At 41.0% G+C, this 25678-nt stretch overlaps 2 protein-coding genes and 1 long non-coding RNA gene across 7 annotated transcripts in view; 1 reads left to right on the plus strand and 2 right to left on the minus strand.

Annotated features, from left to right (window-relative positions):
• LOC115261473 (protein suppressor of hairy wing) overlaps positions 1-8039 on the plus strand; it is a 40439-nt gene extending 32400 nt beyond the window's left edge. For both annotated transcript variants that reach the window (XM_029863164.2, XM_029863163.2), the window contains 4 exons: positions 5133-5240; positions 5438-5653; positions 5727-5916; positions 7556-8039. In XM_029863164.2, the coding sequence (XP_029719024.2) occupies positions 5133-5240; positions 5438-5653; positions 5727-5916; positions 7556-7981 (940 nt within the window). In that variant the 3' untranslated portion in view covers positions 7982-8039. The remainder of the gene's footprint in view (positions 1-5132; positions 5241-5437; positions 5654-5726; positions 5917-7555) is intronic.
• Positions 8040-13608: 5569 nt separating this feature from the next.
• LOC115261167 (ragulator complex protein LAMTOR5 homolog) lies at positions 13609-15766 on the minus strand. Of its 3 annotated transcripts, none has more exons than XM_062857204.1 (5): positions 15466-15766; positions 14481-14522; positions 14357-14418; positions 14019-14133; positions 13609-13685 (listed from the first exon to the last, which is right to left on the minus strand). In XM_062857204.1, the coding sequence occupies exons 2-5, from the start codon at positions 14513-14515 to the stop codon at positions 13631-13633; spliced, it is 267 nt and encodes an 88-aa protein (XP_062713188.1). In that variant the 5' UTR covers positions 14516-14522; positions 15466-15766; the 3' UTR covers positions 13609-13630. The 3 variants fall into 3 exon arrangements, with proteins under 3 accessions (XP_062713188.1, XP_062713187.1, XP_029718384.1); XM_062857203.1 differs by having other exon boundaries at positions 14638-15766; XM_029862524.2 differs by having other exon boundaries at positions 14481-15765.
• A 355-nt stretch (positions 15767-16121) lies between these two features.
• LOC134290154 (uncharacterized) lies at positions 16122-19039 on the minus strand. 2 transcript variants are annotated; one of them, XR_009998875.1, is made up of 4 exons: positions 18280-19039; positions 17878-17919; positions 17757-17818; positions 16122-16648 (listed from the first exon to the last, which is right to left on the minus strand). It is a non-coding gene; the product is annotated as an uncharacterized LOC134290154 (long non-coding RNA). The 2 variants fall into 2 exon arrangements; XR_009998874.1 differs by lacking the exon at positions 18280-19039 and having other exon boundaries at positions 16122-16485; positions 16541-16648; positions 17878-18273.
• Between the last annotated feature and the right edge of the window lie 6639 nt (positions 19040-25678).

The raw sequence follows: 25678 nt of genomic DNA on the forward strand, positions 1-25678 counted from the left end.
GGACGTCACGCAGTGCTTCTGGTGACAATGGAAAGAGGAAATGCCATCTGGAGGCAAAATGCGTCAAGTGTGGTGAACGTCAGGGCCTGTCCATAAACTACGTAGACTCTGTGGGGGAGGAGGGGTCTAGCCAAAGTCTTCGCTCCATACAAATGTTTGTCTACGGAGCGTGAGGGGGTTCTGAGTTGGCCAAAAATGAGTCCAGGTAGTTTGTGGGCAGCGCCTAACCAGACATTGTAATGCACTCTCCCAATACGGAGCGATCTGCTGTCAACGATGACCGTTGGCTAAAGACGCTGTACAAACTGCAGCCAGAACCAGACATCACATTACACGGGCTGCAGCAGCTCTACTTGCCTCAATCATTTGTAGAAGTCGAAGGACAATAAGAAAATGAGGTATACCCTCAGCAGAAAGTTTCCACAGTACCTATAAGTACTACTTATTTACTTTCAGTCCTCAGCATCCACGGTGGTGCAGAGGACCGAATTGAAAAATCTCACTCCTGGACGATTAAACACCATCGCCTTGACCTGTGGCCATGTCAAATTTCTATCGACTTGTTTGATTTCATGGTTGAAGCTGCGCCGCAATGAGCCTCTGGGTCTGCCTCTGCTGCGATGCCCTACTGAGTTCCAATCTAACGCTTGCTTGCAAATTTCGACTGGTCAGAGGGGCATCGTAGCATTCATCTTAGTCCCAGTAAGCCGACGTGAAAGATCGTAGAGGAGACGGATGTCGCCGGTGTTAGCGGCTTTCTCGCCTTCGTCGGCTAGAGAGTCCGCCCACGTTCTTTTGTCCCGTCTACATGAGCGCTTCACTTCCTTCTCGAGAGCCGAATAGCGCTGACGGGCAACGGCTCTGGGTCCTCGTGTTTTCTCTCGCTTTATCGCGGTTTTGGCGTTCCTTCGATCTTCTATCTTCCTTCCACTGCTTTCTACGGGTGCGTAGCTCACGCAAATTATTCTCGCCGGTGGCGTTCTTGATGGCGCTCTACGCTCTACGCTTTCACCTTCTGGGATATTCGCAGCACGGTTATTTAGCTCCTCGACGAAGGACCTTTTCACCGCAGCGTCTTCCAGTCGGCGTGTGTTGAACCGGCGCCCGATATTCTCTTCCTGTCGATGGATCCTAGCAATGCGCAGTCGGATCTTGCCGATTAGGAGATGATGGTCGGACGCAATGTCGGCGCTACGTTTGTTCCGCACATCAAGAAGGCTCCGTCTCCATTTTCGGCTGATGTGGTGGACTTGATTTTCCGTGATGCCATCACGGGAAACCCTTGTTATTTTGTGCACCGGTCGATGAGGAAAGAGCGATCCCCCAATTATCTTGTCATTGTTGCTACAAAACTTTGCAAAAAGCTCACCGTTCTCTTTCATTTCTCCGAGACTATGACGTGCTCATCAGGTATCAGTAGGTCTGCTCCAGAGACACGTACTCCTCAACTGCTCATAGTCTGAGTTCTCGAAACCAACCTCCGCGTTGAAGTCGCCCATGAGGATCTTGATATCACCTTTTCAAATCTTATCCACGACAGCATTCAATTGATTGTAAGAGTTCTCTTTGTCTTGCAATTCGGCTGCATCGATTGGAGTGTATGATAGGGTCATTGTAAGGTTTCGAACACGTGTTCTGAATCTGGCCACAATTATCCTCTCATTAAAAGGTTCCCACTTCATGAGCGTGAGCCCTGAGCAGGAAACCAACTCCACGGTGGTGAGGAGCGTGTTCACCTCGTGCGCCAGAGTATAGTAGAATTTTACCCGACGCGAATCTGTGTTCTTCAAAGTTCGGCCAATGGACTTCGCTCAGTCCTAGAATATCGAGCTTCATACGGCATGCCTCATTGACTAATTGTGCCAGTTTACCCTGCTGAGCTAGGGTTAATAGATTCCTAGTTCCACTTCGTGTCCGTTGTTTCCCGCTAAAAGTCGTTGCCGTTGAATAAATTCGTAATCCTTCATTTTTAATTTCGGTGACGGTTTATGGGTTTCGAGAACAGTACCCAACTAACATTTATTGTGAATGTAAACGTCAACAAAGCGTCCTCAATACGGCTTGATGCTGAGTTACTGTGTTGTACATGTAGATGGAAGCTTCTATGCAAGCCCTATACCAATGAATCTGGCGAACTTAATCAGCATGTATATGCTGTGCGAGAAGCTTCTATGCCACCAAGTCATAGCCTTTTCTCGGCTCCTATGTAACCACTAACTGAATAACATCTTGAAAAGGCGCTTTTTCAGCCTTTTCGTAGTTGCTAAATAATAGTTATACGGCATCCCCAAATTAAACGATTAAATATAATTAGGTTATGGATACCGTGACGCAATACAGGAACTGGAATTATCACTTTTAAAATTGAATAATTAAAGAACTTGACAGCCCTTTGGAATCGAACTCCCGATCTCCGTATCCACTGGTCCCGATGATGTCCTCGCTGCCACACTGCTATATATAAAAACATAGAAAATAGCCCGTTTTGTTTTACTCCAGACAAGGCTTCATAATTGTGCCACAAGAAACCTTACCCAACTTCATCTTGCTGCAAAAGCTTGTGAAACGTCAAACGCAATAATGTTTACATTGAACAAGCTGTGTGATTGCGCCAACAGATTCTTCTTCACAGCTTCTAGCTGAAAGAGTGTTCTTTAAACGGCTACGAAGCGCAGCTGTTTTGTGTTTTGGCAACATTACAAAACGTACTGTATAAAAGCAGCTATTATAGTGGCTGGGACTCTTACTCGATTTGCACATCTTCCAGAAAATCTTCCGGCATTGAATTAAAGTGCAATAAAAGCAACCCAAATAATTTCACAGAACAGAGATGGATAGCTGTAAAGAATTTGTGTAGTAGCTATATATCCCGCTTAAAGTTTGTTTTGACAATAAGGTTTACATCCGACAAGCCGTGTTGGTAAACCAACAGTTTCTTTATTACAGCTTCTATTTATTTATTTATTTATTGTGTTTGTTTTCATCGGACAACAGGGTCTAAATGAAATAGATTAATACTAGGTCTTAGGTGCTAATTAAAAATATGGGTTCTGCTCAAGCGTTGTCGGAAGGAGTCAATTGAAAAATTAAAATCAAAAACATTATAGGCTAGACGGAAATCACTACAAATCGAGTTTATCGGATCATTCGCTGCATAATCAGTATTCCTCGATGCTACCTGTATAGGTTGTCTTGTCCTTAATACACGCTCCGGAGCATACAGTTGAACGCGCTCAAGCAAAGCAGGACAATCAATCTCGTTCCGAATTATCTTCGCACCATACACAGCTCTAGTAATTCTGCGCCGGACATACAGCGGTTCGAGTCCCATTAAGGTACAACGTTGAACATAGGGTGGCAAGTTCAACGGATCACGCCAAGGCAGATTCCTCAGGGCGTATCGGACAAACCTTCGTTGTACTGCTTCTAACCTTGCAACCCAGACCGCCTCGTACGGTGACCAAACTATCGACGCAAATTCCAGGACTGATCTGACGAGAGAGCAATAAAGAGAACGGAGACACATGGGATCGTCGAATTCTTTTGACATTCTTAGGATGAAACCCAGTTGACGGTTGGCTTTGTCGATAACAGAAGAGTAGTGTAGCTTGAACGTCAATCGGGAATCAAGCAAAACACCTAGGTCTACAACTTTCTCAACGCGTTTGAGTTCCTGTCCATTTATGTAATCGTACACTATTGGAGATTTGCGGCGACAATACGAGATGACGCAGCACTTGGACACACTTACCGCTAAGAAATTTATGCGACACCAACAAGCAAAATGATCCAGAAGCTCTTGAGCTTCTAGTTGTAATAATATCGCATAACGGCCTTTAAAGCGCTGCTGGTTTGGGGATTTGTCAGTATTAGGAATTGTACTGTATAGTAGCAGCTGTTTTGTTAGTGGGGACTCCTATTCGATGTGTTCAAGTTTTCACATCTTCCGGCAAATCTCCCGGAGTTGGAATAGAGTGGAGTAAAAGCAGCCCCAGTGAGAAGCAATGGATTTCTGAAAACCGAGTTTGGTAGCTGGATGGTGCTTGTTTTGCAGTCGTGTATTAACTTATGCTTTATATTTGACTAGCTTTCCTTTTATTCAGCGTTGACTGCTTTTACTCGATGGTTACACAACAGAAAGCAAATGACTGAAGCTTATAGCGCTGAAAATGTTAGTTGGGTAGGTTGTTGGCGTGAGGTCCCCTAGTCAGCGTGGTGGGGCTGCCACCTCAGGTATAGCTTCCGGTGGAGGAGCACTTCATACTCAGCCGCTCGATACCAGAACTGATGCTGTTTGGCCGCACCTCCTTGATGAACAGACGCTTGGACGTACTACCTCAATCTAGCTGAAGTCAGAAGGACAACAGTGCCCAGGCTGCACTACCAGCTAAGCACACAACTCTTATAGTTGGCGGACTTTATCATCGCTTGACCCGTGGAAGCATGAGGTAGGAACTTGTGAGGACCAGAGCTATGTTGGACGCTCTCCTTTTAGCCACCCGAAGGGCAAGAATAGCGATGCTTGTGAGAAACTTTCACGCAGGCGCTCCCACCCACTTCCCTTTTGGTCTAGGAAACCCTTCAACCTTGGATCTGGTAACCCCGAATAACCAAATATCTCGGAAACCAGAAGAGATATCGCAATTTTGAGGTCAAATTTGGTCCAATTGGGTCTAGAATCACCGATTTAGTCTAGAAATCTTATGTTTGAAAGTTAAATTTAAAATGTTTTTGAAGGATTCTCTAACAAAAATTCAACTTAAACCGTTTGCGCCACCCCTAAATATCAACCGGAATCGCTCATTTTTGCACAGCTCACTTATTTCGACCAGTAGATCACTTTCCACTTGAGAAATCATATTTATCTTGGAGAGATTTTTTTAAATTATTGCCCACCGCATCCTTCCTGCTTTAGCCATTTTCAGGATTTTGGGTGCACCGTGGAGTGAAGTGAGCTCGTGGTTCTTCCTTCGTCGTTGCATTCCGTTCTTCTGAACGGTGCCACATAAATATATCGTCCTAAACTCATCGCTCGTATATTGTGGGAATTGACAATTTATGTTATGGAGCGGGGGAATCAATTTTAACTGAAATTTGCTTGACGTACTAAATGGATACCTTTTATTTTACAGTTTCACGCCAAGTGAAATGATCGCGCATGTGAAAACGCACGGTATCGACACAGTGCCTAAGCAAGACGCGATGAAAGACTACGAAGCATGCAAGCAGTGCAACAAAGCGTAAGTAGCACATCATATTTCTATGCTTCTAAATCACAGTTTAATATGAATATTGTCATCTTCATAACTTTTCGCATATTAAATGATTATATCTAAAGTTATACTAAATTGAATTTTAAATTACAAAAAAGATAAACTTATCTGATTGTATAAACCACACCATATTATCAACTTAACTCCTTTTCCTCGATCTGTAGGGTCCAGAAGCAGAACATGAGCCGGCACATGGAAGCGCACGAAAGCCATCGCAACCAGATGAGAAAGCTTATCAAGGAGCAAGAAGAAAAACAACGCTTTCAGTGCTCAATCTGTCTGCTGGAGTTCCGAACGATGGCACTGATGGAGAAGCACAAGGATAAGCATAAACTCGTCACCGTAGAGGATAAAATCGAGTGCCCGGATTGCAACAAAGTGTAAGTTTGTAGTTATGAACAGCTTGTATTTCATAGTTCAAGTTCAAGACTTATAACATTTATGTTATTGCAGAATGACGGCTAAATATTTCAAGTATCACGTAATGATGGTACATGACAACAAAGAACAAATCCCGTGCGACAAATGCGGCAAACTTTTTAGCAGATTCGGACTGAAAGCCCATCGGGCGACAACCTGCGGAGACGATGAAGTGTCATCATGTGAGCACTGCGGAAGAACGATGAAGGCACACTTGCTGAAGGTAACCAGTTGGGCATTACGTAGAATACTGATGAAAACATTTGCAACTTCTTAATCGGGTTTCCATGATCAAATGGGCGTTCGTCACATTTACGTTATACATAGTTATTTGTTCTACTTCGTCACACACACACAATACTCGGTTTGCAGTGCTTCCGCTCTCCATCATTAATTACGCCCAATGCTCACCTGATCTTGTTATACCTGGCCAACTTGTTCACTGTGCTCCACGCCTTCTTGTACCAACCGGATCTGGGACGGGTATCATGTTTGCAGGGCTGTTGTTTGGTATTGTTACAACACGATTTCCGGCTTTGACCACCTTCTGGATGCTGGATTCGTCGTAGAGCGCAGCGAGTAGTCAGTTTTCATCGTGCGAATCGAACACTCAAGTTGCCTACAGGTCGTCCTCGAGTAAGTTCCAGGTCTCATAATCGTAGAAAACCGCAGTTCTTAAACGTTTTGTACATGGAATTTTTGGTGGAGTGAATCTTTCTTGAACGCATTAATGACTCGCACTGTTGTCCACCGTTAGTAAAGATCCACGGTAGACGAAATCCTCCATCACTTCTAAGATAAATATCGTGATTCAACTTCATAAACGTAGCTCGTTATGCTCGGTTTCGCTCACCAGCATACTCTTTGGCTTTGACGGTTCACCACCTTTAACAGTTTCCAGCCTTTGGTGTGTCGCGTTTCAGGCGGGTGTACAGTTCTGTTACCGTTCCAAATGTTCTGGTGATAATTTCCATTGTCTATGCTATCCTAAAAGCAAACAAATATGCCGGATTTAATGAAAATCGTATCCCGGTTGCTGAGCTCGGCTCGTCGGATTAGGTTTTCCAGGGCGGTGTTGAATAGTAGACATGAGAGTCCGTCACCTTGTCGAAGTCCCCGGCAAAACTCAAATAAATTAGATAGTTCTCCCGGCAATCCGACATCTTTACGCAGTTTTATGCATCGTTCATCGTTGCCTGATCAGTCTGATCTGCTTCACAAGAAAGCCGTTCTCGCTTATTCAGTAAAAATTGTCATATGCCGCCTTGAAGTCTATTTACAGATGATGCATTGAGCTATAGTTTCCACGACATTTCTACATTCTTATCGCTCACGACACGAAGTCGTTGTTGGGTTCGTTGAGCTTCATGTATAAGTTACGTGTTTCTTGAGAACGACACACCAGTTTCTTTTCCTTGCACTCTGCTTCTTCCAGGCGGATGTTTTTTATTAGATATAAAGGGTTTTCCTGCTTCCGCTCCTGTTTGTAGCGTTCCATGTTCTGTCGGGTTTCATGCTGCAGCATCACCGCCCGCGCTACGTTCATTTCCAAAACTCATCTGCAGTCTTCATCAAACCATTCGCTCCGTCGACACTGCTCCACCCACCCGAGAGTGCTCTCGGTTGTGTGCTTTGGTTAAAATTGTATTTTATAAAATTTTATAACCATTTTTCATAAAAAAAATTCATTACTATCGTGTAGTTCTGTTTATCTCGATTCGATTTTCGGAACAGCAAGCATGGAAAAAGTGTTGAAGAATAGTTTTGTTTTAATTGTATGCAAATGTAGTAAATCAGTAAACTGTATATCCTATATACATACAATTATTTTCAACTAGTAACAATAATGTTAACTATTCTAGAGCCACATTAACAAAGTGCACTCGACGGTTATGGCAAAGTGCCGTTTCTGCCCGAAGGAGTACACTAGCAAAGATTACGCCATGAGCCACGAGAGATGGTCCCACCGGAAGGAATGGGAAGAAAAGAGGCGTGAAGGTGTTAAACGATTGGATCTAGACCGGGGCCAGTTGGAGGAAGTGCTCGGTATTCGAACAAATACCAACGACGACGAAGACACGGCAACGTGTCCGGTCTGTTTTAATGTTCATGGAACAAAGTCGTACATTGAGTCGCATGTGCGAAAATCTCATTCCTCCGAGTACCTATCGATGGTGATGAGTGGCATCATCGTGAGCAGCGGCGAGAACGCGGCGGAAGATTTCGACGCTGCACAGTACATTAGCGAGGTACTGGGTTCGAGTAATACTGAAACGGATGCAATGTAAGGTAAGATTCGTTATTGTTTTAAGAGAAATACAAAATAAATGTATATAGCTAATGAAATGGACCTGTGAGCATTACTAGAAGTTGTGAAATCTTTGGATGGAAAGATGGACTTAGTGGCCTGATGGCTACTGCTTCTGTATGCAGAAAGTCCGGAGTTCAATCCATGGCCCGTCCCGTTTCCCTTTCTTCCAACTTCCACAGCACAGTGTCAATCTATCAGATAAAGCCTACGAACTATGCAATCAAGTGAATTGTGACGCGCATCATCATCAACGTAATAAACACAGTAATCTTTCACTTTACGCCTGGCATCCACGCACCAGTGTATGAACTCTCTGCCAACCATTATATCCCATCAACACTCCGAAGTCCGCATGCATGAATTTGTGCAGACGCAGAGGTATATTTGGTCACTTCCTTCCCCTTCCCAACATTGATCTGCAACATGACGCGGTAGGCGCCATTGTCGCATAAAAAAAAGAAGATGCCTGCTAGTACCCGGCAGATAACCCATTAATTCCTCATCTGCCAGTCTAATGCAAGAATTACTAGATGAGCTTCCCAAACCAATACTACTATTAGGAGACCTGAATGCACACCATACCGCTTGGGGAAGTCGGTGTAGCGGTGCTACTGAAGCAAGAAAAAGAGGCGAACAAATCTTAGAACTTGTAGTGCAAAACGATATGATAGTCCTAAACAACGGCTCGCACACCCGAATAGACCCAGTCACTGGAAACACCCAAGCTTTAGATGTCTCCTTGTGCTCTACATCCGTTGCAACAAAATTCAACTGGAAAACTCTGACAGACTCCTCAGACAGCGATCATCTACCGATAGTAATCGACACGATGGACGCCGTAAACGCTTTGCACACCCGTGCAAAGTGGCTCTACGCAAAAACCAACTGGGAACGTTTTGAAGACCTCACGAGCAAAACTCTACGAACAGGAAACTCTCTGACAGTTGAAGAATTTTCGAATAAACTTATCCTAGCTGCGGAATCTTCAATCCCAAAATCTGCTGCAAAACGCGGACCAAAGTCGGTTCCATGGTGGAGCGAAGACGTCGAAGTAGCAGTAAAGCTGAGACGTAAACGGCTACGGGCTCTACGAAGGATGAGTAACGACGATCCTCGAAAACCTCAAGCACTACAAAACTTCCAGGAAGCTCGCTCAATAGCTCGCAAAACTATTGAGAATGCGAAGCAAACATGTTGGGAGGATTTCGTCACAAGCATCAACCCGAACACCCCGGCAAGTGAAGTCTGGAACAAGATAAACAGGCTTCAAGGCAAAAGGACTACCAGTACAATCACACTCAACCTTCCCAAAGGCTTTACCAACAACGGAAAAGCTGTATCGGAAGCTTTAGCAGACGAATATGAGAGCAAATCATCTAACTCGCACTACTCAGAGAAATTTCGACGGCAACACAAATTTGAGAGTACCATATCCCAACACTCTCAACGACCAAACCTCTACAAGCGATACAACACTGACTTCAGTATAGAAGAACTGATGTGGGCCCTTGATCGCAAAGGTGGTCCTTCAATAGGCGCAGACAATATAGGCTACCCAATGTTGCAACGACTCCCTATGACTTCCAAGGTTGCTTTGTTAGAGCTATTCAATCGCGTCTGGGACAGCGGGAAGTTTCCAGAGCAGTGGAAACTAGGTACCGTTATACCAATCCCCAAACCGGATGCGGATCGAAGCCTAGCAGATGGATACAGACCGATAGCTCTCTTAAGCTGTTTAGGTAAAGTTTTCGAGAGAATGGTAAACCGCCGCCTCATTACCGAACTCGAAACAAACAAAAAGCTAGATCCACGTCAACACGCATTTCGTTCAGGTAAGGGTGTCGAATCCCGCCTAGCACATTTAGAGTCTCTCCTAGGGGTGTGCCGATATCGATAAATCCGATATTATCGATAATTATCGGGTCCAAATTATCGATACGATATCCGATAATTCAAAAACCGATATCGACGATATTCCTTCCGCGATATCGGACGCAGTGCTACAAAGCTTTGGAATTATCATGAATGGATCGTTCAATGCGAGGTTCAATTATGTACAACGACAGGCAACCTTTATTTACTTAAGGGTCCATAATAGCAGGAGGAGGGTGATTAAGAAATTTGTATAGCAGTATTTTCCTATTACTGATAATATTGTAAGTGTGGGTTCCCGTTGTTGTATCAAGGTACAAAAAAATAAATCATAACTTGAATTGTCTTAATAAATGAACATGATGTTCATATTTCCACTTTTAAAAAGTTACTGAAACTGCCATATATGAATAAAAAGTGAAAGTAAAATAAAATTTAATATTTTTTTCATTATCGGATATCGGATCCGATATCGATAATTGAAAACCGATATCGTTTCGATATCGATAATTTGGATAACCGATATCGATAATATCGATAAATTAGGTCGCGGCACACCACTAGTCTCTCCTCTACTTCGATATGAATGAGCATGTCGAAATTGTGTCCCTCGACATATCGAAGGCCTACGACACAACATGGAAACCTGGAATCCTCCGTACCCTGAAAGAATGGAAGATCTGCGACCGTATGTTAAACATGCTCTCTAGCTTCCTTGCTAACAGACGCTTCCAAGTCTGTGCGAACGGAACACTCTCAAGCCCCAGGAAAGCCGAAAACGGAGTTCCTCAAGGATCTATTCTATCAGTCACGCTCTTTTTGGTGGCCATGCAACCTATATTCGACAAAATACCTGCAGACGCTGAAATCCTGCTTTACGCCGATGATGTCATTCTGGTCGTGAAGGGAAGCAATCGTTCATCAGTCCGCCAGAATGTGAGAAAAGCCGTCAAAGCTGCCACGGAATGGGCTGCTAGCGTCGGATTCTCTATCGCTCCTTCTAAATCTAAGCTTCTCCATTGCTGCCGTCAACGCCACCGAAAACGAGGTCGACCCATTAGAATAAACAATTCTCCTATCCCACAAGTACGTAAAATGAAAATATTAGGAATTTGGGTAGACTCGAACATCAATTTTAAACAACACCTAGCTTCAGTCAAGAGTAGTTGCCGCGCAAGGATCAACATTCTTCGAATCCTAGGATGTCGGCTAAAGAGAAGCACTAGAGCCACCCTATTAAAAGCGGGATCAGCGCTAGTAGTATCAAAATTATTTTTCGGGTTGGGATTGATCAGCACCAACATCGAAGACATGGAACGGATATTAGGGCCAATATACAATGCAGTAGTACGCTTGCCTTCCGGGGTTTTTGTTACCAGCCCTATCCCCTCTGTCATGGCTGAAGCTGGATGCCTACCTTTCCGCCTGGCACTAATTGACCAATCCAAATTCCTGTGTGGTAGTGGTTTGTGTTCAGATTTCCCGTGTTAATCTATCTGTAAGAACTTTGTAAACATCTTTTGTTCTCCCGTATATGGATAGGCTTGCATTAGGTTTCGTGAGATAAAATTTGGAGAACTCAATACAACGACTGGCGCAACTCGCAGTACGGCTACTGGAGAAAACTTCGACTGCGTCCAACTACCCTCTGGTGTCAAGAGCAAAAACCCTGCTTCAGCAATCTACAGGTTATACTTTGCCTAATGTATGCCCCACCCTCCGAAACACCGATCGAGAATGGAACACACACGCTCCACGCATAGATAACCATATTAGAAACAACATCAAAGCAGGCGCAAACAAGAGTATCGTAATCCCAGTGTTCCAATCCTTCATCACAAATCGGTACCAACATCACACCAAGTGCTTCACGGACGGCTCAAAAGACGGCCCCTTCACTGGCGTTGGGGTAGTGATAGGGAACGAAGAGGATAGCCACTCTTTACCAGATGTTTGTAGCATATTTTCAGCAGAAGCGTACGGCCTCCTGACTGCCGCGTCTAACTGCAACGATAATCAAGACACAATCATATTTACTGATTCATGCGAGGTATGCACTTCAAACGGAATCGCTCAAGTAATTTTTGTTCAGTGCATTATTTTTCCGTAACCGGAATGGTCAAGAAATTTAACACAGCAATCCCCATTTGATTTGACGTTTCGTTTCAGCTCCGTACTAGGATCCGGAATAAAGCGTCGCTTTATTATTTCTTGAGCGATTCCTTGCCTGAATTTCCCACGCATCGAGATAGGCCAAGAAATTTCTTGCGATCTCCGTACTACCCATCAGCTAGTTGTTTAGACGCCATCCAAGGAGGTCGGTCTAAACATCCATGGATTCAAGCAGTAGAGAACATCTCAACAGAACAGAACATCACCTTTTGCTGGATCCCAGGTCACTGTGGTATCACCGGAAATGAACGAGCAGACGCACTGGCCAAACAAGCGCGCAACCAGCCAAAGCTTGACATCCCTATACCTGCCCAGGACGTCATAAAGGCCATAAAGCGGAATATCTGGTCAACATGAGAGAACGAATGGCGTCAGCACCAATTGCAGTTACGGCAAATCAAATCTTTGCCCATTAAATATCCGGATCGTAAATGTGCATCCGAACAACGAGTTCTGACGAGGCTACGAATAGGACACACTCGTCTAACCCACTCGTTTATAATCAACAAGAAGCCCCCACCTGTGTGCAACTATTGTGGGACTCAGCTTACGGTCCAACACATCTTCATAGACTGTAGAGGCTACACCGGACAACGAACAAGCTGTGGTATCAACGGATCACTCGGTGAAATCTTAGCATTTGATGCACAAAGAGAAGCTAAAGCTTTGAAATTCATTAAAGACTGTGACATTTATAATGAAATTTAATTTAATAATTCAATATAAATCAATAGGTGTAAGTTAGGAGTTATTACGTTTGCCAGACACGAATGCCACATAAGTGGTAAAATGTCTAATAAATATTAATAATAATAATAATTAATTCCTCATGTGAGTGTGGAAGTAGCATCTACATGCGGTCAATCAAGCTCAAGCTCTACAATATTATGCCTGCAAATCTTCTATTTGTAATGCTGAATTTTTGACAGATAATTGCTCTAATATTTTATGAGCTACATGTGTGGATTGAGACACGATGGGAGTTTTTTGAAACCTATTGAACTCAGAGTTGGTCTCAAATCCTTCCCAAAAAACTGAATTATATGGCCAAGTTTCAGGCAATTTGGCTGACAAAAACCCCCCATGACGAAGAGAACAAACCTGCCGACAATTCCCATTGTCACCCTATATTTATTTTTATACTTTCGATTTTCGGTTTATTCGATGAGTTCTTTTTTTTTTTTGTTGTTCCTTTTTTATATGGCTGTCCGCAAACTACGTACTCATTTTGGCCATCTTAGACCCCCTCCTCCCTCGTAGACTTTTGTCCATACACAATTTTTGATATTTGTTGACTTTGGCCAGACAACCCCCAACGATGCCTTTATGGGAAAAAAATATCAAATCGAACGATAAAGTGACGAAATGTTATTATTTATTGTTATTTCTTACATGTTGCCTTGCAATTCTGTTTTCAGGAGATAAATTTCTTCAATTAACTAAAAATTGCGCAATTTATATGGAACCAAAATGAAGTTCAAAAAGGCTACAGGAGTGAACTTTTTTCCTATTCCACGTTAGTTGCTTTCGAAGATTCTATTCATGTAACAAACATGTAACTATGAACTATACCCATAACGATTTATTTTTGCTTGTACACAGCTCCAGTCACGCCATTCTTATGAATTATGCACAATCTGTAGAAAGTGAAATGTTTCGTTATTTCGTTTCAAAGTGTTTGATACATATTGCGCATTCCCCACCCTACTGGACCTCTTTCGCAGTTAGTATAAGTGCGGGATCATGAATAAAACTGCGATTTTGCATCGAATCGTGTCGGTGTCTTCTGCGCACTTATGCATTACAAGGTGCTGAATAAGTGCGCAGAAAACACCGAAACGATTTGATTAAAAATCGCAGTTTTATTCACGATCCCGCACTTATACTAACTGCGAAAGGGGTCCAGTGAGGTGGAAAATGCGCAATATTATACAATAAGCCCAAACGCATGAAATGGGAAGAACACTTACTTATCTCCGACTTCCAATGACACGACCGGGGCATTGCAATTGGGATCCAACTGGGATGCTTGCTCAGAAATTGCGACGATTATCCCGGCTGACTTTTTCGATGCATTCCCTCTGGCTGTGGAAAGTATTGGATACGTTGTTTGATTGTATTAAAAGTTTTAAGTTTTGTAAAATATATGAACAGATGAATACCGAAATGCGCCCAAATTACTCTAACTAATAACATTTAAAGAGCTAATTTTGCAAATTAATACGAAGAAAGCTCTCTGTTAATAAATGTGGAAGTGCTATTTCTAACGAGAGTTATGGAAAATAATTTATGGAAGATAACTGCTTACCGCCAATGCAAAGTCCCTGATTGTTCGCCAAGAGACAGCCAAGATTTCCAGGAGTGGCCATTCTAAAATAATCGAAATCGTCAATAAGCTTAATAATTATTCAGTTCAATAGTATATTACTTACACTTTATCCAAAATCTGATCTACTTGCTCTTCCATGATTGGGCTATAAGAAATTTACAAGAGAAAACGTAAGTTTACTATTGTTTGCTGCTACTGACGGCGATAAGCACTAGATTTCGATGCGACGATGATGATAAAGTTACAAAAACAATTTTTACATTATTTAGAGCACCGCCACGGGAGTCCTCATCGCTATCCCTATTATACCACTCCTTTTCGGGTGCTATTTTAGGATAGCACCCCACCTTCCCACCAGTGGTTTCTATTTTGGGATTAGGGACTTCAAAAACATATTGATTTTCCACCGTGCGTTGCTAAAAGCGGTCCTTACTTTTTATTGGACGTAGTACAAATTAAAACAAATTAAATATGTCCAAACTTTTGATGAATCCTGCATAAAGTGACAAAGGCATAAAGGGTCACAGACAAGCACACGTAACACTTCTAACATTTCGTCACAAACAAGCAGACGTCTCCGGTCTCCCTCTAGTCATCTCTTATCGTTTTATTTTTTAAAGAATATTTAAACCAAATATTCTGTAGTTTGCAAATTGTTCGCAGACGGCGCTCACATAATTTTTGCTGCCGCTTGACGTTCGCTCACTATCGGCACCTACTGAGCGTTTTGTGAAATAGCGTGTTTGGCATTGGGGATTATGTTCACATGACGATGATTTTAATAGCAATTTCTTTCAAGTGTTACGTTTGCTATTCAAAATCATAGTCGCCGAAACATATTCACCCAATCTAGAAGGATTGAGTTTGGCCAATAGAGTGGCCAATCATAAACTAGGTGACAATTGTGAGCGCATGTAAAATTTGAACAAAAACGCTGCGAACGCCACAGATGGGCAATTGGCCAACTATTAAATTTTTAAATAAACGTGAATCGGTGTACGTGGGAATTATTAGTGCTGCGTCTGTTTGTTTGTGATAGGGTTCTGGAAAACATCTAGTCACGTAAGACAAAGTACATCAATATTCACCTCTTGCTCTATTTATCCACTGCTGTTCATTTTCCACACCACTACTCAGCTCACTTCACCGCAAAATGTAAATAAAGAAAGTGACGTCACACAAACCATCGGAATAGCAACTCAGTGCAAGATTTGAGTGGGTCCCCAAATGTGGAAACCCATCGCTAATCCCATGTCGCGTCCTTATTTTTCATTCCCGTTTAGATACCACCGGTGTGAACATGGGTCCCTATTCAGGGCCCGGAAATAGGGATAGGGACCCAGATAGGGACGCCCGTGGCGATGCTCTTACAAAATTTTGACGTCAAATATGCTGCCAGTCGGTTTAACTGCCAGCCTCTGCAGTCTGCACCCTTTAGAAACGTGTTGCATGCAAAAAAAACTCGAGTCTCCACCGGGTTCGCTCAAATACACTAAAAATAATCCGCATCTATTTTGTATAAGCCGCGCACATAGATTATTGCAATCAAGCTTTGCCCATGAATTTCATTGGTTCTGCACATAAATAGAACCAGATTTCTTGCCTCACTTAGTTTCTACGTGCAATGCAGATAAATATTAAAGGTCTCTACTTTTTTATTTTATTGGCCAACCTCTTGCATTTTATGTGTGTTCACAAATAAATACTATAGGTAATTTTTCGGAAATAAAATAATTCAGATTAATTTTCAGCCTAAAAAAGTATATATTTAGAAACGGAAACTATCGTTAATATAAATTATATTATATTGCTTGGATCATTCCAAAAGCAATTTTCCGGGTTTCCGACAGAGTTAGCAGATCCGGGCCAAACGAAACAGCAATTCGGTGTGGGCGAATGAACGAGAACTTCTGACGGTAGATTAAGAAGAGTGGGGGCCTGCCTCTGGTGGAATTTCGCAAACTATTGCTTCTGGCGCTTCCGTGGTGCAAACGAGGTGCCTTTTACTGAGACGTCGGGCTTCTGCGTGCCGGAGCTTTCTCTCCGGAAGATCACGGTGACGCGAGCTTCACAAAAGCTGACCAGCTTTGATGCGTCGTAAACTCAATCTGTTGAAATATATCGGTTGTTAAAACGCAAAGGAAAAAGATTGAAATACGTTACCTTAAAAAACTGCAACAATCCGACCGGTACACTTAAAATATCGACCGTTAACTCGGTCAGCGTCACGAGTCGTTCTTCTTGCTCCTTCATTTTTTCTGTTACTGAACACTGAAAAAATAAATCACACATCACATGGAAAATTTCCATTAGTTTGGCTATATAACTGTTATTGGATTTTCCGATGAAAATTTCTTAGGAAATTTCACATGAAATCAATACGGTATATGGAAAACATTAGGAAATCACATAACTTCTAATCTAGGGGCAAGACAGAGACAGCGAGAGTAGCTCTGCTATCGAAGTGTTGCTCAGAATTCCACTGGATAGCTCTGGATCACTCTGGTTTTCCCAAAATGTTGCCTGATACCAGTGAAAAATCGACCAGTCCTGCCCGATATCCCGCTTCGCAGAGACGTTTCTGAATGGAATCGAACAAAAATCGTTACTCAGAATTGCTCAGAGTTGCTCTGGATTGCACAGTGTCTTGCCCCTAGCTTCTAATAAAAAATCACATAACTTCGCAAAATCTATGTGATATTCCCATATAATTTAATGGATACGCGTATGGAAACAGTCCATGTGAAAATCAGATCAATGTGAAAACTTTTTTCAGTGGGTGAATGATTGTATCATTCCGTGTATGATCAATATGATAGCCCGAAAGGATTGTTAAGCACGTTGTATCATATTTTTCTATTAGGGATTATCAATCGATACACTCAAAATTTAAATTCAGTTAATATAGGATGTACACACTAAGATCAGCTCGGTATTTTTCCCATCTTTTTACTGAGTTCTCAACAGCAGATTTAACTCGGTACGCTCGGTTATTTATTTTGCAGATATTCTGTAAATGAGTTACCGAGCTCAGCTCACAAACTGTCAAAAGTTACTGAAGCACGGTAAATATCGTTACTGGTGAACGGTAAATACGATTACCGAGTGTACCGAAATAAATCTGCTGTTGAAAACTCAGTAAAAAGATGGAAAAAATACTGAACTCAGTGAAAAAATTACTGAGCTGGAACATCTGAATCTTAGTGTGTAAGTGTACAGATGAATACCGAAATGTGCCCAAATTACTCTAACTAATAACATTTAGAGAACGAATTTTGCAATTTATTACGAAGAAAGCTCTCATGTAATAAATGTGGAAGTGCTATTTCTAACGAGAGTTATGGTAAATAATTTATGGAGAAGATAGGTAACTGCTTACCGCCAATGCAAAGTCCCTGATTGTTCGCCAAGAGACAGCCAAGATTTCCAGGAGTGGCCATTCTAAAATAATCGAAATCGTCAATGAGCTTAATTATTCAGTTCAATAGTATATTACTTACACTTTATCCAAAATCTGATCTACTTGCTCTTCCATGTTTGGGCTACAAGAAATTTACAAGAAAAAACGTAAGTTTACTATATTTTCTGTTATTGTGATTTTACTTCGAAGGTGAATTCCAAGGGAATTTGCTTGAGCTGGTTGAGAATCGCCGTTAAATTTCAAGGGGCGTTTCAATGCGTTCTTGTAAAATTATGGACTTTTATGTTAATGCTCTTATTACGTGAAACGACCTCTAGACTGATTCTCTATAAAATAATATACGTAACACGCATTGAAAAGTTTAATGCTGAACTTTTAAACTAGAATTTTCCATATTTTTTATAATGAAAACATTTTATCTCGACGAATTCTTCTGAAAACACATTGGACCACCCCTCCGACTATGCTCCTCCATCCTTACCACCATCAGCTGGCAGCATCGGCAGCATGAGCAGCATAAAAGAAATGTCAGATTGAATCAAAACAAACCACACCAACAGAGAGAGAGAATATCACGCACGTGTTGCTCCTACACGGAAAATTCAAACTACCTAATTTTTGGGTCAATTTTACTCAAAATTGAGTATATCGAATAAACTCGCTACCCAAAATTAGGTTGTTTTCCCTCTCTTTCCCATCGATGTTGTCAAAAATAAACAGAGATGCGTCTATCCAACGGGGGTCCTTGAGGCCAATAAGCCAATTTTGGGTAAATGTGGCTTTACTCAAATTTGGGTTGAATGAGGGTGGTCTTGGGTTGAATTTACTTACTCTTGAGTATATTTTTTAGCTGGAGGTAAAGGTAACTACCTAGCGTGAGTTTAATCGATTTACTCAAATTTTGGCTTATTGGGCCATACTATGGGATTGCGTCAAAAGAACTCAATTTTGGGTAGTTTGGCGGTTCCGTGTACGTTAAATATGTCAAAGCGATGTGTCAGTTTTGTTGCTGTCTCGCTCTGCAATCGAACGACGATTCCATCGGCGATTCGAACGGTGATTCCAAAAACGACGGTTCTGATTCGTCGTGTTCACTTAGCAAATCCACGTACAATACTGTCGGCGATAAGCACTAGATTTCGATGCGACGATGATGATAAAGTTACAAAAACAATTTTTACATTAGTCCTGTTCAACGACGCAGGTTAAACTAGCTCGAAGTTGCTGCATCTTGCTCTTACCTATTTCAGGCCAAACATGTCTAAAGGTCCAATCTGCAGAAGAGAGGCTCTCTTTGGTTTCCCTCTCTTTCGTTAATATCTCAGCTGTTTATTTGTATTATGATTGTCTCCTTGCATTGAACGAAAGTCAAAACAATCGTCTTTTGATTTGTACTGCAAAAATAGTTGAAAAGTGTACCATTACATTGTAATAATTGAAAGAGAAAGTGAACAAAGAGAGCCTCTCAAATGCAGATAGGACCTATTGAAATGTTTGGCCTGATTTGTCATCAAACGGGTAAGAGTGCTATTACACTCTTTGCCCAGACGCCAAATATTTGACCACTTTTGACAGATAAATTTTGGCAGGTTGTTTGTATCTGTTTGTCCCTATTCGTTTTTCGAGAGTGACAAATATTTTTGTTTGCCAGGTACACCTTGGTCAAAATTTAACTGTCAAAAGTGGTCAAATATTTGGCATTGGTCAAAGAGTGTCATACTAGCTTAAGAGCAGGATGCAGCAACTTCGAGCAAGTTCAACCTACGTCGTTGAACAGGACTATTATTTACAAAATTTTGACGTCAAATATGCTACCAGTCGGTTTAACTGCCAGCCTCTGCACCCTTTAGAAACGTGTTGCATGCAAAAAAAAAACTCGAGTCTCCACCGGGTTCGTTCAAATATTACGTAATGCGAAATTTTCTGGACCTCGATTCGATTAGGCCATTCTTTATTACACCAACGAACCTAACCTCGAAATGACTGACAATTCTCACGTCATTTTGACAGATGTATCATGAGCATGAAAAGGACGGCAACAAGATCGATAAAGTAGAATATATGGTCCGTCTTTTTCGCGCATGTGTGCGGTCTGTCAAAATGACCTGATAATTGTCAAACTTTTTCATGGCTAGCTTTGATGGTGTAATGAAGAATGGCCTGTTTGTTTTGGTCGTGAGAATCCACCACAGACAAACAGGCGTATCACTACTTGGACCAAATTGCGATAAGAATCATCGTCACGGAAACATAATCGCCCAATGCTAACCAGGCTGTGTTACGCAAACCCAGGGAGGCGGTACTTAAAATTCCGGAGAAATTCGCGAAATTGCCTTAGAGCCGATGCACACGGGCGGCGCTTCCACGCAGCGTGCACGCAAGTGCGTCCTGAGTTACACACAATCAAATGGGAGAATGCACACGAGAACGCAACGCTGCCGCACCGCAACCGCGCCGCACCGTGTGCGGCACGCAATGTCAACGCATGCCCCACAGGAACGCTGCGGCGACGCAGCGTGAATTCACGCAGCGTCAATTAACGCTCGTGTGCATCGGCTCTTAACTGACAATGTACACAATTTAAGTGATTATAATAGTGAAAAGATACAAAATTTTCCATGAGATTTCCCTACTAAATACTCACAAACTTTCCTTGATATCACTTATTTCTAAAGCTAGTATGACACTCTTTGACCAATGCCAAATATTTGACCACTTTTGACAGTTAAATTTTGACCAAGGTGTACCTGGCAAACAAAAATATTTGTCACTCTCGAAAAACGAATAGGGACAAACAGAACCAAACAACCTGCCAAAATTTATCTGTCAAAAGTGGTCAAATATTTGGCGTCTGGGCAAAGAGTGTAATAGCACCCTAACTATTAAAAATCACGGGTTGAGTAGAAGGCGTAATCCCATTCTGTGTCGCACGAAATAAAACAAGAATTACGCCTTCAACTCCTGGTGTTTTTGTTTACGAAAGTAAAAGGCGAAACTGAAATCACAACGTAAACACGGCGATAGTGAAAGGCGAATCTGAAAACAAAACATAAACTCGGCGAAAGTAAACGGCGAAATCCTGTCAAAATAAAAAAAGCCGAATAGTAGAAGGTGATTCTGAAATTGATATCGATTCAAGGCGCATGGTATTGAGCGTATAGACCACCTCACGGCGAAATTCTATCTCTTTCGCTTTTTCAGAGAGTTTGAAAACAACAGGACCAGTACCTGTCAAATTTAACAGGTGTTGGTCCTGTTGTTTTCTAATTTTCCGTAGGAGAGAAAGAGAACGATTTCTTGATGACGTCATCGTGCAAAGGAGTATTGCAATATCCGAGGCAATATCAGGCATTAATTCGGGCGTAATAAAATATATGCAATTTTTAGTGCAAAAATTAACAAATTTGTACTGTTTTATTAGAAAATCAAGAAAATGTGTCAGAATTGTATCATTTAAGCTTGTTCATGTTAAGTAAATTACTCTGAATTAGTCCTAAATAGGAATTGGGTTTTTAAATTAAGAATAATATATTGATTTTTTGATTTTATTCGAAAGAGCACCTTTTTATAAGCCAGTATGATTTTTTTCAGATTTTTAAAACTTTATTTTGATACCTAAATTCAATTACAAAAAGATTTTTTGAAATCACCTTTTGACAGCTGGGCAACTGCTTGACAGCTCCGCCCAGTACGAAATGCGACGAGGGGTGATTCGACAAATCGCTCCCATACAAACTTTAAATCGATTTTTAAATAGGTTCCCGGGTACCAAAGTTCATGAAAATTTGGATTTCGGCTCAGTTTGGCATCCCTGATAAAAAATATCATAAAAATACGATAAATTTTATTGTTACAACACCATTTTTTCGAAAAATATTCACCATTAAACGTATTGTAATTTACACGGTACACTCACCATCACCCCTATTGTTCTATACCATTCGGCGAATGGTAAATGGCACTTTTACAATAAAAAATGGTGGTCGTTATGTACACACTAAAAGCTTGAATTCCACCTCGGTAATATTTTTTGCTGAGTTAAAACTGTAAAAGTTAATTTATACTGAGGAATCAGTAAACTATTGATCATTTATCCGATCTCAGTATTTAGTTTTACCGATCACCCGGCAAAATAAAATATTTTTACAAATATCAGTAATAGAAAATACCGATTAGTATTGTATATTGCATTGCTCGGTACTTCTATCACTGCAAAAACTGCAAATATTTATTTTATGTGAAAATACACATCGATGCAATTGACCTTTCCACACATTATTTTTATTACCTAAACTATAATCATGATATTTAATGTTTATGCTTTAGATTAGTTTCACAAATACTTGATATGTGTTGACACCCATAGCAAAAAACTATGTGAGTACACACATAATACCAATGCTTAGTGTCTGTGTCAGCCGTCGGCGACACGCAAAGTGAAAAATGGCGACTAAAACAAGTCTACAAAAAATTGTGCAGCAGGTTTCGCAGCTCCCAGTAGAGATATATTATCAAAATCATCGCGGATATATTCGTCTGGAGCATGGAATAGGCATCGTTAATCGCATCAAATTGAAAAATCTTTGAAAACTTAGGTCAAGAAGAGCGCAATTTGGATCTTTCGGAGCTGCAAAGTTGACCGATTGGTCACTCACTGGTGGTAAACCACGTGGTAAACAATCGACCAACTTTTCAGTGCCTCTTTCTTAAATAGCTATTGGCTTTGTTTTAAAATCATTTCAACAATTTTAAGTTCTTTATGAATGCTTAATTGGCTTCTTTAGCGGTGTTGAGATAATTCCATATTCAGAATCTGCATGCAAAACTGAGCCGAAATCCAAATTTTCATTGATTTTGGTGCCCGGGAACCTATTTAAAAATCAGTTTGAAGTTTGTATGGGAGCGATTTGTCGAATCACCCCTCGTCGCATTTTGTACTGGGCGGAGCTGTCAAGCAGTTGGCCAGCTGTCAAAAGGTGATTTCGAAAAATTCCTTCGAAATCGGTTTTAGTTGCCAAAATGAAGTTCTAAAAATCTGAAAAAAATCATGGTGGTTCAGAAAAAGGCGCTCTTTCGTATAAAATAAAAAAATCAATGCATTTTTCTTAATTTAAAAACCCAATTCCCAGTAAAACTTTTATTTTCCCATATAAAAATCATTTGAGCACATCTATTGGTTTTATTTGCCATTCTGTATTGTTTTTATGTGTAGTCGCACATCAAAATGATGTATACCAATAAATAATTCGGTATGTGTGTCACACATAAACATCATTTGTCCAGACAAATTGCAAAAATACATGTGTACAAAACATAAAATGAATATTTGAAGTTTTTGCAGTGTATTGAGCTCCGTAAATAATTGTACCGTACAATCAGTAAAAAAGTGCTGAATACTCTTCAAAACTATAACCGAGACCTCAGCTCCTGGAGTACTTGAGTGACGCCCGGGGTGACGCCATTTGTATTCATAAATGCTAGTCAGATTTATTTTTGCGCGGTTCATTCGAACACCTTTTTTCTCAAATTTGTTGGCTTGTAGCTTATTTTTGGCTCAAACAATTTTGTGTTTTTGTGAAGCTTATAACGTGAAAGAATCATTTGGTAAGTATGCATAATAAATGAAGTTAGTTGAAATTTTACAGCGAAGCATATTTTTCTCTCTTCGTTCTGTTTCAGGATAGCTGACTGAGTTGGAAGATCGCCTTTATATGAATTATATTAAAGCACTTACAGGAAAGTGCTTTGTACAAACTGGAATTCTCGGAATGCCACAATTCTTGGCCAGACGCTCTGCGGAGGGGCCGATGAACTTTAAACATCCCCAGACTTACGTATCCTCCGGCGGAACCTGCGATATACCTAATTTGGCACTGCCAACAGTTTGTGGTTGCCCTTGCACCGAATGCAGATTGATATCTGAATAAAAATCAAGATAACTTAAAACATCTATGCTTCAATTCATTTTCTCAAAATTTTCCTTATTTTTGCATCATTTACCAATAAAATTTCCGGAAAACCATACAAAATACTGAGTCGCTCGGTAAACTGTAAAAAAAAAGTTACTGAGTACTCGGTACTTCTTTTACAAAGTATTCAGTAATAATTTGACGAGCAGCTCAGTGATTTTTGACATTTCATCAGATGTAACGTAATACCGAGTAATCGGTAGTTGAACTCAATAGACCATTCCCGTGATTTTTTTTTTATTTGCTTATACGCTTTCTTTAAATTTATAGAGTAAACTTTCCCATGAGACCACTATTTTTTAAAGCCTGCAACTATTGAAAAACAGCAAAAATCGTGCGAAGCTTCATTTTACACCACTTTCCCCTTTGAGTTTTGGTTTGGTGAAAATGCGTTTGATCCCATCCTCCCCCCGCTGACATTTTTCCGTTGAGGTGAATTTCAAATTGGCTTTGACGGCAGCAAAAATGCACTCACTCCAATGGGAAATCCCATTTGTTTCTGTCACCGTGTGCGTGAAGAAGTATAAACAAACGTGTTTTGTCTCGTTTTTTCTCATGTTTGCCATACGACTCTCGGTAGGCGGCGCGTCAGCACTGCGGCGCCGCCAAGGCCTATCAGCTGGCTATCGAAATTTGTTTTTGTTTTGATTCAGCTCGCTCAATTCAGAATTCCGACTGCGATTGAAATTTTCAATGTTGTTTGTTGCTCGGTTATAATACAAAAAAATGTTTTAATTTTTTAATTTTTGATTTAATCAAGAAGACTAGACAAAATTCTGCAGCATAATCAACGGTAACTTCTTGGACGCAAGGATTTTGCAGATACCGTTGTTACCTACATTCCGATCGGTGACCTTAGGCATTAGTGCAGCCATGGTCCACTGCACGAATATATTCTGGCCTGCTTACTCTCACACGAAATTTGACGTTTGAGCGGTGTCGGCACCTCTCAAACGTCAAATTTTCTGTGAGAGTAAGCAGGCCAGCGAAAGTTTGTGCACTGGACCATAGATATGAAAGAAAAATTGGAGGATTACAAACTCAACCGTACACTCAGCGAAATAAACTATCGATATTCATCAAAATACCTTATGAAATTTAGCCATAACTGTAAAGTATGGATGAGATAAAAATACCTTATGAAAATTGAACATGCTTATTATGACCTAATTACATAAGATAAACTTATGAAAAGAGCAGAAAAATCACAAAATGATGCAGACTGGAATCGATCCATGAACGTCGAGATCACTGAGCTCATGCCCAACCCACGCGGCTATCGACGCTTGAGAATATCGTGTTGCTAAATGTGTATAAAAGCCAAACTGTGAGTAGATTCTGCGTCATAGACCGACCTTATGAAAACCGCTCTAGCCGTTATGAACTGTTTAAAGTCCATTTCACAAGTTAGACCTTATGATAATCTTAGGTTTATTTGCCTGAGTGTACTGAAGAACTGCTAAGGGTTTATCCACACTCAGGCAAATAAACCTAAGATTATCATAAGGTCTAACTTGTGAAATGGACTTTAAACAGTTCATAACGGCTAGAGCGGTTTTCATAAGGTCGGTCTATGACGCAGAATCTACTCACAGTTTGGCTTTTATACACATTTAGCAACACGATATTCTCAAGCGTCGATAGCCGCGTGGGTTGGGCATGAGCTCAGTGATCTCGACGTTCATGGATCGATTCCAGTCTGCATCATTTTGTGATTTTTCTGCTCTTTTCATAAGTTTATCTTATGTAATTAGGTCATAATAAGCATGTTCAATTTTCATAAGGTATTTTTATCTCATCCATACTTTACAGTTATGGCTAAATTTCATAAGGTATTTTGATGAATATCGATAGTTTATTTCGCTGAGTGCAGGTAAGTTCCGACTTTCGCCAGACTGTCAGCGTTGAAAC

The sequence above is a fragment of the Aedes albopictus genome, chromosome 3, assembly GCF_035046485.1.
Source record: "Aedes albopictus strain Foshan chromosome 3, AalbF5, whole genome shotgun sequence".
Lineage (NCBI taxonomy): Eukaryota > Metazoa > Arthropoda > Insecta > Diptera > Culicidae > Aedes > Aedes albopictus.

What these genes read in the sequence shown, in the direction of transcription:
- LOC115261167 (XM_062857204.1), bottom strand. Translation starts at nt 14,515, where the DNA reads ATGGAAGAGCAAGTAGATCAGATTTTGGATAAAGT. An exon ending in GATCAGATTTTGGATAAAGT is followed by an intron (nt 14,419 to 14,480) that starts GTAAGTAATATA and finishes CGATTATTTTAG; the next exon opens with AATGGCCACTCCTGGAAATC. An exon ending in TCAGGGACTTTGCATTGGCG is followed by an intron (nt 14,134 to 14,356) that starts GTAAGCAGTTAT and finishes TACTTTCCACAG; the next exon opens with CCAGAGGGAATGCATCGAAA.